The 20,001-nt window shown below is 43.2% G+C and overlaps 1 protein-coding gene across 5 annotated transcripts in view; it reads right to left on the bottom strand.

Moving 5' to 3' along the window:
- The window catches only part of AFF2 (ALF transcription elongation factor 2), a 400,790-nt gene that overhangs the window by 98,065 nt on the left and 282,724 nt on the right, over positions 1 to 20,001 (bottom strand). For all 5 annotated transcript variants that reach the window (XM_090061622.1, XM_090061620.1, XM_090061623.1 and 2 more), the window contains one exon: positions 8,041 to 8,092. In XM_090061622.1, coding sequence (XP_089917748.1) covers positions 8,041 to 8,092 — 52 coding nt within the window. The remainder of the gene's footprint in view (positions 1 to 8,040; positions 8,093 to 20,001) is intronic.

Raw genomic sequence — 20,001 nt, 5'->3', positions numbered from 1 at the left:
AGTTATTTTGCACCTAGTTTCATCCTAATCCATCTGATTTTTCTATAGCTTTGACAAGATGACCTCTCTTGATGTGTGTGCAGTATTGATGTCATTACTGAAGAGCTGTTCCTCAGCCTTTCTGCTGATAACAAAGTAAATGGAAATGTAGAGAAACCTTGGGGAGGTAAACAACTTGCTCAGGATCTAGCTAAAAAAAACCCCCAGGATAAATTACAACAGGAAAGGGTATCTATTGTTGCACCAAGCATGGTCACGGTATCACTTGAAACCAGTGGTGCTTACATGATTAAAACGTATTTTATCATTTACATTAAAAAATAAAATCTTTATGGGAAAAAAAAAGTCTCTTTGAATTTATCGTGAATAAATGCCCTAAAAGTTCAGTGTACATTACACGAATCAGAAGCTCAGCCTACAGTTGACAGCATTTTGAGACTCTCCGCTAGAAAGTAATTCATTTTGCATGCAATTACCTAATACTAACCTAGCAGAGACAGAGGGTTGGGATAAAATATAAAACCTAGATCAGAAACATGGCTTAAATAGGGGATATCTTGTGTATGTACGGTTACCAGAGATAGGCGCTCTCAAAAGGTAATCATTAAGGGTAGGAGAAAAAAAACAAATAGAAAAGATGAAAACGTTTTGTGGATTTGTTCTGCCAAAAATCCTATACACATAAAATACTCAAAATAATGGAGCAGGTCTGTAACTGGTATCAAAGTTTCTTTGCTTCAAAAATACACAGGTCTCCAGCAATGTGCTTTAAATTAAGTGCACGTTTCAGAGGTTAAGAGGACTATTCCTTAGGCAGAAGAACAAAGAAGAGCTGGTTAAAGAAAATTGGGCATACTACAGCTACTTAAAATACTGTATCCAGGCACCACTCATTTGGATGCCTTTGAGCTCAAAGCTAATTTGAATTATACAGAGATGCTTTAAAGAACAAAAATACTAACCTGTGTTTTATCTAAGCTCTTCTAGCTGAGTCTAGTTACTAATTAAAAATCTCCACGATTCTTCCCAATTCATAATAATAAAGTCATCTGGAGGCTCCATTCTCCCTTCTAAAATGTTAACATTAGCGGCCCTGAAATGCCTCCTCGAGCCAGGGTTTACTAATAAACATGTCTGTCATCCTTATAGTTACATCTTTCAGCCAAATCTAAAACTATTGGGTGTTAGGAGCTCTGTACGTGTAATAATGCCTGCACCCAAAGTCTCTTTAGTGACAGCAGTGGAAAAGTTTAAAATCCACCCGCTGCTTATGCGAAATACAATGCTGCAACTCAAACAATACGTTAACCAGATGTTTACCTGATGTTATGAATATGTGCCATAAAGATCTATTGGGTTGGCCAGCGTGCATATTAAAAACATCGAACTAGGTCAAATTGTGGAGAACTTAAAACTTTAAAGACAGCAATTTTAATAAAACTGTCAATACAATTTTCTTTGTAAAAACATTTGAGACTGATTATGCTGCTTATATTGAAAGAGAAACACAAGGTCTATATCTTTAGATCTTTTATTGAACTGTGAGTGCAGCATCAATAACTGCTTCTCAGCTGTAAATGAAAATTGATTCCAGATCTAACCCCTCATTTTCTGTGTTCCTTTAATCCCAAATCACCCGCAATGAAAAGCAGAAGAATCAGCATTTATGTATACAGGGCGCACTGCATGTGTCACATGCCCATTTCGAAGGTGTCTGCACTGAGGCTGCTGCATCCCATGAAGTGTTAGCAGGAGATTTAGGAGGCAACTAAGGTCTCTCAAACCTTCGCTAGCAGAGCAACGTGACAGATCCCGCACCTGGCTGGAAGCAACTTGTTCTTGCTTCATGCTGTGTCGCAGCAGTCAATTTAGCCCACAGATGCATAGATCTGGATGCCCATTATGAAAAGCCTATTATGATCACCTCGTATAACCTCCTGGGTAAAACAAGCCAAAGAGCCTCACTCCGTAATTCCTGTGTCGAGACCACAACTACAACAGCACATCTTTGAGATCCCTCTTCAAGATCAGGAGGGATAGAGAAACCACCCTGTCTGTAGCACGGCTGGGGCAAGGGTGGGACAAGGAAGGCAGTCATCTTTGTGGGGCCTCACATGGCAACCAGACATGAGAATTTGTTTTTCAAACTCGGAGACAGAACCGCATTTGAACAGTTGGCACGCTTAGTTTAAAATATGTTTGAACATTTCTGTGGTTAAAAAATACATTGTTGTTTTGTGATATTTTTTGTCACGGTAAATCTGGCTGCCAGGCTACCATCCATTTGGCATTAAAGAGGTCCTGGGCTTTGCATTTGCTCTGGAGCCTCACAATTTTCTAAGGCTAATAAAAATGTGCACCTTAATTCTGGTATGAATTTGTCTCCACTGGATCTTATTACACCCTATTCCTTTTGCTAAACTAAGGAGTAGAATCTAGGATCACGTAGGTCTCCATGGGCAGATCCAGGACCGCGGTGGTGGGGGTGCAGCCACAGCTCCCTTTGGTGGGTGAGCAGAGGAGAAAACTCTCTGTGTGCATGCCACACGGACGAAGGCGATGGGAGGTGCTCTTGGATGCCAGTGAGGTCTCAGAGCTCGGCAGGATGTCAGCACAGCTCCTGTGCTGTGACCTCTACGAACACACTGGCTGTTTGGCATGGAGCTGCTTGAAAGCAGGGACTCTGCGCACACCCCGCACCAACCAGGTGATGAGCTCAGAGAGCTCCCAGCGCAGGCGGAGATCCATTGACATGCTGGTGAGCAATGAGAGCACATTGCGCCTGCAATGCACAGCCAAAGGGGTATGTGACAATGATGCTGGATCCCTCTGGATCTGCCCCTGCGAGTCCCTTCCCTGTATATGGCATGTGTGCGTGCATATGTATACGTGTGCGTGTGCGCATGCATGTGTAAGAAAGTGTTCTGAACTCATTCCACGTCTTCAGCATCCTTTTTGAAGCAAGGAGGCTAGACTGGACACGATATTCAATAACGGTCTCAATAATGTTGTGATTAGAGGTAATCCCACCTCCTGACTCTTACTTGGTATTTCTCTGCTTATACATCCAAGAATTGGTCCAGCCTATTAGCTGTAACTGGGAGCCCGTGTTCAATTGGTGCCTACCAGAAAATGTAAAGGCAAGAATTTGATTAAAACCTGGAGAACGCAGGAAGAAAGTCTAGATTTAAGTGTGGGGCTCTTGCGTAGTTATATGATAGATTCAAAATACATGTGCTGGTTCATGGGACTGGGGGAACTAAATAGTCACAATATTGTGTCCCCAGATATCAACCACCACCATTCCCAAAGTGGCACTAATTGCTGAGAACCTGAATGCCCTTCCCATGGCTCAGGTGGTCACTACAAGTTAGAGTAGAGGCACTTGAGTGGAGCAGTGCTGCTAAAGATAAGATCATCCTGGATTTTAATGGGAGTGCACAAGGACTATTTATCAATAGACAACAATATAATTACAGTCTCCAGTGATGCTAATCCACTCCCCTTCTCAAGGACTACATTTCCTTAAAACAGAAGGAAGACTATATTGCATAATTATTGTCTTTCAATTAAAAGCATCAGCAAAGGTAAGAGTTTGCACCCTTAACCTTGTGCTTGGTATGCACATGAAGCTTTATGAAGTACAATAATTGTAATTTTGGGGGACCGGGTACATAATCAGAAAGTTAAAAAAGAGAGAAGAAACAAAATTCAGAGATTTTGCACAAATTGCTAAACTGTTTTCAAGCTGAGATTTTAATCTTTTCTCTTCCAGTTGCAATATGCACATATATATCTCTGAATTATGATAGTCATTTGACTGTAAAATCTTATGTTAAAAAATATATTTGTGTAACTCTGGGCCCCACACCTGAACAGTTGGTATCCTATAATTTGTATATTATAATTGCCTCATTCCAGCTCTCATGAATGAGCATTTTATATGTTTCAGGAAATAATGGTTTGTATTGAAAACCATTGTAATTGCTTTGTTGATGTTTATGCATCTGACCTGTATGCCTGATCTACTTCTTTCGCCTCTTTTTTTTCTGTTTCTGTCTCTCTTTTTTTAAAGAGACATGAGTTGAAGTTGCTGAGGTATGAAAAATGTGCCAGTGTAATGACTGACTGGTGCATCGGAGCTATATTTCTCAACTAGCAGATGCCCAAATATGGGACGCATCATGTGACAAAAATAAAAAGTGAGGGATACACAGAAGTGATCAATGCAGGAAACAAAATGTGGTAGGATTCCTTTTCTGAAATGTAAAGTAATGTAATGCTTTCTATGCCCCCTACTTCATGATTCTCTGTTTTTGCTGTAAATAGAAGTGGCACAACCATGCAATGGCAGGGAATCTAGGAAAAGAGTACCACCCCTTGAAACCATGGGCATTTCAGAGGTTCTTCCTATTGTGATAATTTATGTTTCATACCTGATTGAAAGTGTTCAGGTTTGGAGTGCCTAAATGTGCAGACAAAACACCTGCTGGTTTTGTTTTTTTTAAAAGATGCTTGGGAGAGTACAGGAGGTTTGAACTGATTCTAATTGCTTGGTGTGGGAGAAAGATCACAATACTAAAAAGGAAATCCCTACAGCAAAAAATTAGGAAACCATAAGAATGCTCCTTCCTACCTTAACTAATTCCCTTTTTCCCTCTGAAATTTGTGTTGCTAGAAAGTAATCCTTGGACTTAATATAATGTCGGAGCTTTCAGACTCCACATCTTTGTGGCTGGAATTACGTCTGGTAAATCAATACACGGACTTCCATTTCCATTGACTTCAGTAGGCTTCAGATCTGGCCCTTTCCTACTTATTACTGGGCATATCTACCCAAGATGTTTACTTTGCATTCGCGAAGTTTGCTGCGAAGTAAGCATGTGCATCTACATGTGCACATGATTACTCTGCAGTAAACTTCCCTAATCCCAAGTACATCTGCAACCCGCAAATGCAAGTAGCAAATAGACTTGGGGTTAGTAAAGGCGCTGGAGCACTTATGTATACGTCTGACCAGGAGCAAAGCCTGCTCCCAGTCAGCCATCCACCAGGGGATCACTTCCTGCTCCCGGGAGCTGCCTGCTGCCAGGATGGGCTCTGCCACAGGAGCCTGGGAGGGGACTATGTCCCCCTGCCCTGGCAGCTGAGAGCTTCAAGCCTCCTGTTCCAAGATCACAATTGGGGAGTGGGGGCTGGGAGATCCTGATTTCCCAGTCCCTGCTCCACAATCGCTATTGAGGAGTGGGGGGCTGGGGGACCCTTATCTCCCAGCAGCAGCTCCACAGCCATGGGGCCACTGCTGGGAAATGCTTATTTCCCAGCCTGAGCTCTGTGGTTGTTGGGTTTGGGCTGGAAAACCCTCTTCTCTTAGTCTGAGCCCTGCAACTGTGGGGCTCCATCTGGGAGATAAGGGTCTCTCAGCCTAAGCCCCATGACTGTGGAGCCCAGGCTGGGAGATAAGCATCTCCCAGCAGTGGCCCTGCGACTGAGAAGCCAGCATTGGGACCCCCCCGATGGTGGGGACCCAGGGTCCTGGTCCTCACCCAGCTCCACAAGCACAGGGCTGGGGGTGGAACAGGCTGGGAAGCCTATTTCCTTTACCCCCAGCCCTATGGAGCCAGAGGGGGGAAGCTCCCCAGCTCCTGCCCTGAATGCTGGAGTGGGGACAATGTCCTCCTGCCCTGGCAGCAGGGAGCTTCCAGCCCCTGCTCTGCAGTTGTGAAGCGGGGGCTGGGAGCTTGCTTCCTGAATGGGGACAGTTCCCCACCCAGCCTGGGAGCTGGCTAGGACCTGCCCCTGACCGAGACATTTCCCAGCCAGACCCAGGCTGCACAGCGAAGCACATGCAGCCTGGAGGTGGCTGGGGATTGTCCTGTTTCGGGCAGTCCCCAGGCAGCACATACAGACTACCCCGCGCAGCCTGGGGCTGGCTACAAACTGTCCCAGTCAGGAGCAGATACCAGCCTCATGTCACAATCGGGTGATCAAGGCATGAGGCTTGGAAAGAGCTGCAGGGGTGGGGTATATCCAGACCCTCACCCCAATCAGTCTGTGAGGAAGCAAGCAGTGAGCTAGCTGCTAGCTGCCCAACTGGCAGATTGGGGCAGGGGGCTAGGACCTACCCCTCCCCTGCAGTTCTTTCTAAGCCCCATACCCCTGATTGGGGAGCCAAGGCAGGAGCTTCCTACTGCTGAGGCATGGGGACCTTTTCCCTGCCCCAGCAGCAGGCAGTCCCTGGGGCAAGAAGACAGCTGTCTCCTGTCTCCATGCTCCCTGCCAGCCCCTGGACTAGCACCCATGGGGAGCCTGGAGCTTCCCCCAGTGGCCTCAGGAGCCCATTGCAGGGCAGCAGAGAACTGGGAGAAAATTTGTTCCCTAATCTCTGGATGTGTAGACACCTACCCAAAAACCCTTACTCCAGAGTATTTTATTGCACAGTAAATCTAGGCTGGAGTAAATGTAGGTGTAGATGTGCCTGCTGCGCCTGACTGTGTACTCACTTATACCGACATAAGTGTGGGGTAATTCTGCTGAATGTAATAAAACACAGATAAAATGAGTGTGAGAAATGAACCAGGCCCCAAATGCCAGGCTGCTGGTCAATACTGTGTTTTTGATCTGGTATTGTTATTCGCAGAGAGAGCATATTGGGCCTCTCATTCTCACTGTTACATTTTAAGTTATTCTTTGGCCAATTTTCCTCAACTGACATTTCCAATAAAACAGTAAACTGGTTATTCAGACATGCTACACAAAGTTATAGAACTCTGCAGAGCAGAAATGTAGGCGTTCAATCTTTTGACTTGTGATCTGAGTGCATGGCACCTGGATACTGCGTTAAGCAATGATGACTTTTATGATCCAGGAGTCAACTGATATTAGAATGTAAATATTTCATGGCATATCCATAAAGAGAAGGAGAAGCAGGATAGAGGGGAGAATTCAGGTGATTTGACAAATAAATGAGAACATCCAGCTAACATTTGTCAGGCTGTAACTAAGGAGACATCCTTATGGACATCAATATCGTTCTTTTTTTCATAGTCCTAGTGATGATCTGAGTATTGGAATAATGCCCTTTTGAGGAAGAAAATAAGAATGTGCACAAGGCTTCCCATTACACATCATAATGACTATTACAGAAACATGAAAACTGGATGGTATTGGCATTGCTAAACTGTTTTGCTTTAAAAGATATGGAGGAAAATTTTTCTGCTGTCTTCCATGAAGTTACACCAGGGAAAAATTTCAACAAAGGCCCTGAGTCTTTATGAATGAAAATATAGAACAAATGAACTCTAGCTATTTGATTTCTCAGCAATGACTGTAAATATTTATAATGCAAAACAGAAGGAAGGACAATGGCATCAGCAAGTTTTTTGCAAACGATTTTTCATTAATGTCCTACATTGACTCAGAGATGTCTGCTATTGATTCACAGCTAAGTCCTGAAGCTTTACCTCTCACAAGTGGGTATATATCACTAGTTTTTCAGTTTGGGTTGGTGACACAGATTCCAAGCCTATTGCACACTGGCTGGAACGGAAGTTAGGGACCTGATTTCTCACCACTTTCAGCCTTCTTGACCCCTTTGCATTGACAGTGCAAAGCAAGTAGAAGATAGTCCCAGGAAATAGTAAATAATGTGAAAGCTGAGTGCAAGGAGTGGGGTCAGGACCATTAACTGGTGAAATAAACCTAAATCTAAGAGCTTTTTTACACTTTGAAGTGAATTTGGATTACAGTAAGGTGGGGATTTAAAGGAAAACACTTAATCCACTTTTACAGTGGATTAAACAAAACTGGAACAAGGCACTCTGAGTTCAGAAGAAGGCGTAACTCTGTGGAGTGAGAAAGTACAGTTGTAAGAGACTAACTATATATAGCTATATGGGTAGACAAAGCCTATGATAACAGATGTAGAAACCCACACAGAAATTGATTTGATAGGCATATAATAAAGAAATATACATTCACATTCAATAGATGAAAAAGCATTTCCCAAAATGTATGCCATATGCACGTCAGGTATTTTACCTGTTCATTGTCATCTTCGTCACTGCTGAGTTTCAGATCATCTTCAAGCATTCTAAAAGAGAGACAGAGACAACGAAACTTTACATTTAATTTACGAATTACATCATTTTATAAACTAAGGGCTGAATCCAACCCCTAGACATTTTTACTTGGTTCTATATTCCTCCAGATTCTTCATTCTCCTACAATAGAAATGACCACAGAAACACGAACAGACAAAGGCTCCTAACCAGATTCCACATATCCACACTTGTGATTGGATCACAGTGAGCCGCTTCTTTTGGGTCCATTTTTACCTTTATCCAATCCCTTCTCAAGGCCAAATCCATTTATCAGTAGATGATGAAATAAGAAATCCGTGGGAGCGTCTACACAAGATGCTTTAAGGCATATTAGCCTAAACTTAAGGTGCCTTAGGGCGCACATTGACATATGTGTGCCCTTAACGTGCTTTAAAAATGGTGATTTTGGGATAATGATGCTCAACAACTGATCCACTTTAGGCGCGAATACTTAAAGCACACTAATGCATGTGTAGACGTGTTAAAGCGCATTAACACTGGGTGTGTGGCGCGACTTACTTGGACTAACTTCAGTCCCATCGCAGTCCACAGACAGTGTTAATGCACCTGCACATGTAGATGTTTGCCTAAACCCACTTAATGAGCATTAAACTAATGCATATTAAATGTAGGCGTGCTTAAATGCATGTGTAGACACACTGTGTATATATGAGAGCTGTTGTGACATCCACTAAAACTGACAAGCTTCCTTTCTCTCCTTTAGTCATCGTAGGAGACTCCCAAATTGCAATTACTGATTCCTTTTTGTTTTGATGGAGACTGGAGTCTATGAATTTTTACTGTTAGTCTTTAAATAACCGTAACAATCAATGTGCTCTGTAAGGATGGTACTTTTTTTGTTTGAAGCTGACCAGTAAATCATGATAGTCTACTGGTATTAAGGAATTCTAAAGTGGGGACAGTATTCCCAGTGGTCAAATATCAGCCAGGTCCAACCCTGCTGGTGCTCTGAAACCGGGAAAGAGCAAGAAGAACTTTAACGGGTTTGTAAGACATCAGTCTTCTAGTGACCTCTGTTGTCGGGCAGCTCAGTGGTTACAAAGTATCTGGACATGAAACTACTAGTCATTAACCTCTTGATATATGGCAGATGCTTCCCTGTAAAATGTGAACCCATAAAACCTAAGACCAAGTCTTCTAAAACTAAGAAATCTCCAGTAAATATTAATCTTTAGAGGTCTGGGTTTTGGTGATGAACGGGAACTTTTTATGTTGTTTATCTCTAGCAGACACATTCATTTGTTTCTCTGTGGCATTACTTGCTGTGCCATTCACAACCTATTGCTGCACCTTAATCTATCCAAAGCCTAAACTGTTATCAGCAAGGTTCATTATATACTTTGCAGACAAAGTCAGACCAGCCTCATATGAGGCCACATCGTTTTTAACTTTAATTCAGGCCTAAACTCCTCCTTTAAACTGACATCTCACTTTAATATGTAAAATATCTGTCTCTTTAAAGAAGCACTTCTAGATAATGCAGTCCATATTATTAAAAAAAAAAGCACAGATCTAAGAAGAAATAATACAAGTGATCTTTTCATGAATTAAGCCTGAAGGGTTTTTTTCTTTCTAGCCATTGCAGGGTTTTTTTTTTTCCATTTTGTTACATATTAAATCCCTTCTTGACATATTGTGATAGAAATGAACCAAAAGAAAAAAGGAAACTCCATATTAGACAAATGGAAAGAACAAAGAAGCAAGCATAAAAAGATAAATGAGTTCCTCTACGACACTACCCAAGCCATCGTATAAAGTGGTCGATTAATAATGGTTTTTAGAAAGTGTCTACAGCATACACTTTATAACAAGTGCAGTAAGCACAAGGCATGTTTATTGAATATTGAGAAGTATAAAATAGATATAAAATATGATTAGTAGGAAGGACAACTGTTGGAGCTGGTTACAGATAAACTAAATTTTCAGGATTTATGAGTTCCTTTCATAAGACTAATAGATGTTTAGAAGACTGGAGAGAAGAAAAAAATTGGATTTTGGTCCTTCTTCAGCAGTTCCAAGTTTATCACTTGGAGTACATAATTCTTTTCAGTCTGTTGTGCTAAATGAGGAATACGTCATCATATTCAGTTACCCCACTCAAAGGTTAAACAACTAAACTACACAGCCTGTAAAACGCATCACCCTTAAGTGGCAGATGGAATAATTAGAGAAACCGAATAACGCACCAACAATAAATATACAGTAGAGGGAGAAGTGAGGGAAAAAATTAAAAAATATACAGTAGGCACAAATGAAAGTGGAACGTTCAAGAGTTCAGATAACTTGCTCCCGGAGGATGCTGGTTAGAAAGGGTAATATTTTTACAGAAAGCAAAGGACTTAGATGGTCTTCAGCTATTTTTAAATGTGCTTAATATTCTGGAGATACGGGTCATGGTGGCTTGCACATTTAATGTTTCTATTAACTCTCATTTATAAGCAGGTGGCATCTGATCACACTCAAAGCCCAATAAGGACTTTTCAAGATTGCCAGCCACCTTAATCCAAGGTAATTGTTTCACTATCATCATGCCTAGAGAAGTAATGCACTGTACCCTCAAAGCCCTGACACAGAAGAGCTCTGTGTCTGCAGCACTTTCAAGCACCGTCTGTATGGTTTGAACATGAAATTAGGTCCTCTTGAATGTGAGATCCCTGTAAATATGCATATGATCTATACAGCACTGTGCTGTGCAGCTGTTAACCTCGAGAACACATGACTGGAGATTGCAGCTCGAATTTGTTAGTAATATCAGGGCAGCAGTTAATAAAGGACAATTTGGTAGATGTATTAAAGTTACAATGAACACAGTCAATGAGGGTAAATCAAAAAGAAAACTGCCTGTATCAGAGAGCCATCTCTGGAGGTGTTATGAATTCATTTCATTTCCTATTCGTCTCTGACCTAGCCGACATTATTATTGAATATACATGTACGTGTTTGTCTTTTCATCCATGCCTAATGCATAACACCACTTTAGGGAAAGAGTGGGATTAAGAAGGATTTTTGATTTCATTATTAGAGCCACGCCATTTATACTGCAACAGTTACGACCGTGTCAGCATATTCATTATTCTTTTTCAGGGGTTTATAATTTGGAATGTGAATTTCCTGCAGAATTGTTATGTGGTGACAAAGGGATGCTTTTACCCATGGTATCGAGAGGTGCAATTCTCTGACTGCCCAGGACACCTGCTGATTCCAGGGATAAATTTGTTCCCAGCTGGACTGTTTGTATGTCAGAAAACTAGACAGACAAAGGGATACAACAAAGGTTTTGGAAGCATGAGTTTGTGAGGACCACACATATACACATTTAATGTTATCAGAGGCATCGACCTGCACCAAGCTTTAGGTCGGGGTGGGCAACCTGCACAAGTGGTATGGACAGCTCGTGTGGGGCATATGGCGCATCCAGGAGGGAGCAGGGTGAAAGACGGGGCAGGAAGCAGAAAGCAGAGCAGCAGAGGGGCAGAGAATGTGGGGCAGGGAGCAGAGCAGCAGAGCAGGCTGAGAAAAGGGAATCGGAGTGGCACGCAGGGAGAAGGTGTCAGTCATAGGAGACCTGCCGAGAAGGTTCACCCCCGCTGCTTGTGTGAATGCCTAGAAGCTTAACGTTAGGGACTGAAAGTGAACTGAACTCAACATAGTTTTGGAAGGGTTATGATTTAGGTTCGGTAAGGCAGACCAAAACTTTGTGGATTTCCGCCCCCCACGCTCCCATATTCCATGCATTTTTCAGCCTGAATGAGAAATAAGTGTGTGCTAACAAAATAGCAGCCTTGCCAAACAGAACAACCTTTCTGCTCTATGCTTTTAGTGGCAGATGTTGTCAAAATATTTTCGGAGTCCCACCAGTCTTCAACTTCTTTCAACAGGGGGTCATGTTCCAAACCACAGTCCCTTCTGCATCCAGCACCCGTTGTAAATGTATGACTTACAGAGTCACTTTACCACATTCCAACAGTTTTTACATGCTCAGGTAGAAAGGAACAAACTGTTTTCAACATTCGTGGAAGCCATGAAATAACAGGCCGCTGATGTGCAAGAAAGAAAATAAAACCTATCATGGAACATGGACAGTGACTCAATCCAAGACCTCTACGCTGTCATTGAACTTGGATGAGTACAGCGGGAGAGCTGATCCTAAGGCATCCCCATTGTAAACATCTCTTTTACTTCAATAAATGCTTTCCATACATCACACTTGTCAGTTTGAGACCTTGCAAATGAGCAAATGAGTGTTTGATTGGAAGAGGTGAAATAATTTGTATCCACAGAACAGCATAAGCATCAGGTACCTCACTTTCAGTAATTCTATACATTATTTTACTAGGAGCTTCAGAATTCCCCAAAAGGATATTATCATAGTTGGCAAGCCAAAAACGCTATTTATTTATCCAATCTTGGACTTGCTCCAAATCCCAAAGAAATCAATGGAAGTCTTTTCATTCCCTTCCATAGGTTTTGAACTGGGACCTATGCCATTTAGTCTATTCTTTAGCTTTCTACAACACTCATCAGTGAAGTGCCTAAATGTTTTATAGGGAAATGAGATGTAGCTCCTCAGTGGACTTTGCGGACTTCACTGTGCTTTTCCTTCCAGTCTTCCTGGACTTCAGTGTGTTGTTCTCCATGCTCTGCTTCTACAAAGTTGTGTTTAGGGGATATTATTTTTAAAGTGCAAACAATTCCAGTTATGGTGAGAAATCTTTATCAAGCAGGAGGTTTATCAAGATCAGGCTCTAGGGGACGTCCTCCTTACTCACCCTCATCTCCAAGCTCCATAGCCCTGAGCTTCACTTAGATGGAGTAGAAACTGGAAGAAGAACCAGGCATCGGTTAACTAGGCCGCATAGAAGGTTAGCTCTGTACAAAAAGTGCATTCATTGAAGCCTTACGTTGGCAAACACGGGTTGGGGGGGTAGCATATGTGTATGAATCAAGCAAATAACACACATGCTATGCCAAGCGTGACTGGTGCGTTAGTATTACTGAAGTTTCTACATACGAGGCTCTTGTTCTCGCTAAAGGACCTAGAACAGGAGTAGGCAACCTGTGGGACTGGTGCCACACGTGGCTTGAGTAGCCTTCGGGTGTGGCGTAAGGCAGATCGGTGAGGGGACATGCAGTACGGGCGCAGACAGGGTAAGAAGCAGAGAGCAAAGCAGCAGATCAGGCAGAGAGCACAGGGCTGCGAGCAGAATGCAGAGCAGCAGATCAGGCAGGGGAAGGGGATCAGGCTGGCACGCCTGCCAAAAAAAAGTTGGCCCCCACCTGCAGGAATCCAGGATTCTTGCAACAGACTTTTACTTTGCAAGACATGTGCTTGCAGACCCAGTTGGGAGACCGCATTTTTGACCCCATGCCCTTGGGCTTGTCCCTTGAGAGTGGGTAACATCTAGGGTTTGAATATGTCAGAAGAGACAAGGTAAAGAGATTGCATGCAGTGACATGAAAAGCACAGGAAAACGCTTATTTGGAAAAGTAGTGGCAGGTACAGGTACTATACAAATGGCTTGTAAGTCTTTAAAAGAAAACAGCGCTCTCCTTCCACTGATACAAATGGATGATTTAAATGGGAGTGCTGTGGGTTTTAGATTCAGGTGGCACAGGCCAGACTACTGCGTCTAGTTGCCCCGTTCAATATTAAAGAGAGAACTCAGCATGTCGTACCAAATTTCACTTGTGATGTTTAAATAAGACTTAAATCCTGAACAGGCGAGAATCAAATCCACGTCTTTAAAGGTAAAAAAAAAAAAAAAAAAAAAAAAGTAGCACATAACAACCATGTGTTATGAAGCCTTTGTTAACTCTACGGTTTAATGTTTTCTGGAATACATTGCTGGGGAGGTCACTGTCCAGCTGAATACTGACTAGCGCGAAGATGCAGCCTCTTCCACCTCTGAACTTTCACTGAAGTGAGCCCATCAATTCAATATCATCTAAACCGCTTTTACCCTGAGGACATTATGCTGAACTTGTTTTTCATTTTCCTGATGCATTTCTCTGTATTACATAATACTTCTCAGAGAGTGGTAACTCAAGTTATCATGCAAATGACAAACTGAATAATAGAATTCAGATGAATTTCAAGACGGTGTTGCACACATTGAAGCCCAATTTTATCATTTATCAAGGAGGGGGGATTGTGTGCGTGAAAACATCTAACAATAGATTTCCCAAGAGAAGTTCATAATACAGTGGACAAAAAGGCTGGGGAAATGAAAACAAATGGTAGAGTATTTCCAAAGAAGAAAAAATAAAACCCCCACCAGGATCTTTGTTCTAAAACTTCCCTTCCATAAATCTTGAAATTTCATATTCATTCTCCTGCTGAAATGTGCAAGTCATCTTTCAAATATTTCCTCTGAGATATTCTGAAAGTTATGGTAAAACCAAATCTCCAAAGATTAAATGGAATTTACAAGCACCATTTAACCTGATATTCATGGCCACTTGTTCAGCAGTTTTATACATATTTAAAGATATTTTATTAATTTTTCCTTCTCCACCTCTGCTATTTTCTCCCTGTACGTCCTCACCATTGATCACGGACTTGTGCTTGAAAACCTTGACTCACGTGAGTAGCCTTGACTCACTGGAGCGAATTCATTGGCCTCAGTGGTACTGCTCCCACCAGAAAAGAGCTAGGAATGGGTTAAGCCCCCACCTTTCAGCCTGGAGAATCTGTCACGTATCTCCCCCATTGAGTAACTGCCGTGACGCCTGGTATAGTAGCCAAAAGGAAATGATACAAGCAGCAGGGCAAGTTGGCCTCTTCCCTCCCGCAGGAGATCGAACACATTAGCCCTCGAACATGGTCAGCCTCCCCCTAGGCCAGCTGATGGAGAAATATGACTTGCTATGAAACACTCCATTTTGTTTTGTCACACTCAGTCTGCCTTAGTGTTTCTGGCACCATATCAGTAATTAGTGTAATTACAGCTGGTGAGACAGAAGTAACCCCTGTGGTTATCTATTAGGTACCTCACAATCAGAGAGTGCACTTCATTACTCATCTCCCCATATCATCTCCTAATTTCAAAAGGATTAAGCAGAATGAATTCTTTCAGTAGAAGAATTCCCTTTATCTAGCCATCCATTAATCTCCATGTAGAAAAAGCTCTTCAAGGCAACTAAAATATTAAGTTGCGGCTAAGTGCGTTAGAACTGCTGCTTTGTTGACCGGCGTTTTGTTTTTCATTAAACCTGGAGGGGAAGCAAGAGACCGGCATGAGAGCTCAGCGAAGGGGAAAGGAGAAGCCGATGACACGTTTTTACCTGCGTGCTTTACGCTCCTGGCTTTCAACCATATTAGAGAATACGATCTCATTTCCAAGCTCGTCTCCAAAGAGCCTGAACACGATCCCAAAGCTTCCAAGCAAGCATCTCTAAATGGAAACCTGTGCCAGCACCCACCCGTGAGTCTGGCTGGGCTCATGGGCTGATCCTAAAGTGGGGTTGCAACCCATCGCCTGTCATCCACGGAGCAAGGCATGGTTGGAAACCCTCGGCTGGCTGCGGCAGCTAAGCAGTGCACGAAGGGCGGGAGGGACGAACTTGCTGCTGCCACCGCCGCTCCAGGCTGACCCGGGGTATGAGAGGAGACCCAAAGCCGCTCCTGCCCAACTTGAACTCAGGCGTGATGGCTGTGGGGGTGCCGGGTTCCTTCCAGCTCCCACCCCTCGCCACCCCCCACGCCTGCACCTCTCATCCCCCTCGCCCGCTGGCCAGGAGAGCAGGTGCTGGAAGGATGAACTTGCCTGAGTCCCCAGAAGAGCTTTGCTCCCCGCCCAGCTGCTCTCTGCAGCCCGTGGCTGAACTAAAGCAGGAGCAGCTCCGGTGTCCCCCATGCCCGGGCCAGCCGGGGACAGCAGTGACAACCACAGTGTCTGCACCGCTGCACCCCTCTGGACTGGCCCAAATATGAAACACCGACAAGACAACAAAAAGAAAGGCGGCGCGTACAAAGAAAAATCCAAAGAAGAGTGAAGGAAAGTTATGATGTGGGATTAAAAGCTCCACCCGCCCCCCCCAAAAAATCTCGGGTTTCTGACTGGGCATGATGATGTCAACAGTTTATAGTAATAAAAACGAGAACACCGTGTTTGTGTAGGGCTCTGATAAAATTGAGCTTACAAGTGATTAGGGTCAATTTTGGAATTGCACCTGTCCAGGGAGCAGGAAGGATCGCAGTTTGCTCCCAGGTGGTGTCAGCTCTAGCTCAGCTAAATAGGGCAAGTTTCTCCAGTGCACAATGTTTCTACATACCTCTATGCACCTTGATTCATAACGTCCACTGCTATCATTCTGGCAGACACTACCTGTCAAAGGCAGTACGCACTCCAGAATGTAGTTTGTGACAGGTGCTCATCTCCACTGTTTTCTTAATTAAAAATACCTCCTAACTGCAGCCTTATTTGATTAAATCTCTCCCCTCACCAGAGCATCAGTCTGTAGTCTGGTAAACAGGCCTTCTGTTGGCATATTTACCCACAAAGGCTTTGGAAACTTAGCACTCAGTTAAAAACGATCGATAATTCCATAGAAACTTTCTAAGGTGACATTAAAAAACAAACAAACAACACCCCAGAAAAGATATTAAAATGAGTAGCTCTATGGAGAACAAATAAAGTAAGACAGGCTCGTCTATCCAATGCTCCGTAGCATGCATAGAAGTATATTAATTTTATTCATTGATTATATTCTTTTATCTTGTATTTTATTCCATTTTTAATCTGGTAACAAAGTGAGTCCTTCAAGGAGCTGTTTGATGAGCTGTCAGCACCAACATGACATTCACAAATCTCCCTGTGTGTGCTGTTTTCCCCTTAGATCGACTAATCTCATATCTGAAGAGCCGGGTTCTTTTGTTTCTGTATATTGGAAATGAGTTGTGTCTGCTAAATTTTAAGCTTCAGTAACCTGGTTTGGAATGGAAGCAGCTTCTGCGCATTCATTAATATCTTTTAGACTGACACATTTCTTGCAAGTCTGAACTCTTCTTAGAGGGAATGCAAAAAGGTTTCTGCCATTTGCAACTAATTTTAAAACACTGTTTATGACATTTAGAAATGTTAAATGTAGCAGAGAAAGACTTAGGCTCTTCAGTATTAATAAGAAAAACAGCATCGAGTTCCTATATCACCCGCTCTCATCCAATCTACAGCACTGTAGAAAGGAGACACAGGGTGAAATGTATCGTATCCATCTTAAATAGGGGCAGAAATCTACCTGGCAGTATGGGACACGGCTGCAGAGGAGACCACTGTCAGCTCCAAACTACGGAGCTGCACTGCCTTGTTAGTAAAGGTGGGAGATGTTGGGGTCAGTATCCATCCCCTGGCCCCATCCTACCCAAGCTCAGACATGTTAGTTTATGTTGCACCTGCCATAAAGCAGAAAGTATAAACAGACTCTACATGCCTCGAATATTGTCAGAGTACAAATGCCTCTACTATGGTCAGGGTACAGTGTGAACACTCAACGATGCATGTCCAAGGGAACATCCTGGCCGTGGTTGCAGAGCCCAGGTTGTCAAGTAAATGCCTGGCAGTGGCTAGGCGATGGCTCACCCCAGCAACCCAAGAACTGGCAATCTGACCCCAGTTCACAAAACTACTTTCCTTCTTCAAACTCTTTTTAGTTGCAACACAAGATAACCCTTTGGCTGGGTAAAGACATTAAAAAAGCTGCAGTTTTCCGTAAGTGGCGCAGTTTAGATCAGTAGCAAAGAGGACCCTTTAGTGGTGGGAGGGGGCAAATCTTCACCCGTTAGTGGTGGGAGGGGGCAAATCTTCACCCGTTAGTGGTGGGAGGGGGCAAATCTTAGATCGGGTTCTGCCATTTTTAAACCAGTCCATGTGTTGCTGAACTTCTGTTCTGTTACGGGTATAGACTGGTTTCCAATCACTTATACTGGTAGACGTGTAATGCCTGTACGTGGCCCTTGACCACAACTAACAGATGCACTCTGTATACTCGCCTTCCCTCTATGAGTCCTTCAAATGGAGTTCATGGCCACGACACGCTTGTTCCCAGGAGATGGAAGGAGAAGAAAACAGTTCTCCCGAAGGACAGCGCTCAACTTTTCTTCCATCGGTACGGAGGCAGCACCTGAAGTGAGTTCATAGCACTCTTGTGTCACGCGTGCTCCCTGCTAGTGAACTTTTTGTTGAGCCTTTGTCACTTAAGCAGGGAAAGCAAACTCATTCCTCCCTAATATCACTGAGCCACTGAGCTCAGTGTTTTGTAATTTTAAGGCAAACTTGGATGATATTAGGGTCACGCTCAGCTCAGGCACGCTGTGACAAAAAAGCCAGCAGAAAGGGAAGAGATAAAAAGTCTTCATAAAAAGGAAGGTGAAAAGTGGAAAAGAGAGAGAACAAGAGTGGGGAAGGCTTATAAAAAGAAAAGTACCCATAGAAAACCAAATACATACATATCTTTTTATGTGGGATATGCCCTTGTGCCAGTGTAACTGTGAAGGGAAGGGAGGAGGAGGTGGAGAGGGGTCTCTTCTGTTCCCGAGAAAAAGCAGAATCTTCCCTTTGGGTAGAAAAGAAACAACTTAAATTTGAAAGACAGGGTACTTGAATTATAGACTTGCTACCACGATGCAATCTTACCAACTCAGGAAGAAGTTCAAAAGATACTGAAAAAGCCTCCCAACCCTGCTAGACTCCCCCATCACCCCGCAGAAAGCACAAGTTCTTGGCAGAAATCAAATCCAAAGAAAATCTCACTAGTTTCCCTGAGAAATACTGCTTACACTCGAGCCTTTTTAGAGTCTTGTATTTTAAATAATTCACTGTGATTGCACCATAACTAATTCATGATGAGTAAAGGTATGAAAATAAATAAAGACTCTCTGACAGCAATCTCAAGCTGCCGGGTTGCTGAATCACCGGGGACAATTTGTCCTCCACAATGAATTGTTGGGGACGAGCTGTCCTGTAACCCAATAAAGAGGTCTGGATGCTTCATTTCAGTGCTAATGGACAACCACTCCATAAAGCTACATAAGCAACCATTGCCTGTCCAGGGGAGAGGCTTAAGGTGTTCGATACAGGCTGCTCAGGCGAGGTCTTTCTCAGTGAAAAGGTGAGATGATGAAGCAACATTTCACTTCGGAGGCAAGTGTAGGGCTGCAGGGAAGGGGCTTACAGCTTCCCTGCGGGTGTTTGTCTACAAGCACTAGCATTCACGTCCCAGGCTGGGTTTTCAAATAATATTACAGCCAACAATGTATTCAAAAAGGAAATTCAAATGGGAGGTGCTATTCCACAGCAGATTGCTAAGAGCGGCTCTTCAACGGGACTCCCGTTAAGGGGACCAGCATGCTGGGAATTGGGCGAGTGGGTGCGGCAGGGGATGAGAAGTGACTCAGGTGTTCAGCCTGCCTGGGGAATTGTGTACCTTTATTAGGAAAACTTTTGCACTCTGGCAGAAACCCAGTGGAAAGAGGGTCCCAGCTGCATGCATGTGCAGAAAGATTCGAGTAAGGATAAGACCTAAAACAAAAGGCAAGAAAGAAAGGCCCATCCATCCAGAGACCAGCACAAACGCCACTAGATCAGCACATTATCTTTGTGTAGATAAGCAGATCTTCATTATGACAGTGCAACCTTTCCTGTTTAAGCAGGCACGCCATGGGTCACATTTTTAAGTGTAAAAGAGGACTAATACGTACGCGCACATACACATAGTGAGACCACACACAATCCATATAACTAAAAAGAATAGAGGAATAAAATATTTAAATGATTTCCATAGCTGGATTATTCATAATGTATCACATATGCACAGTGGAAAACAAGCGCCAGGACTGATCTTGAAAACACTTGCTCACTCAAGAAGCCCTTGCTCACTCGGG

Source organism: Crocodylus siamensis, chromosome 8 (genome assembly GCF_052110815.1).
Source record: "Crocodylus siamensis isolate JL-2025a chromosome 8, ASM5211081v1, whole genome shotgun sequence".
NCBI classification, from domain to species: Eukaryota; Metazoa; Chordata; order Crocodylia; family Crocodylidae; genus Crocodylus; species Crocodylus siamensis.
This window is presented reverse-complemented; position numbering and strand designations above follow the sequence as displayed.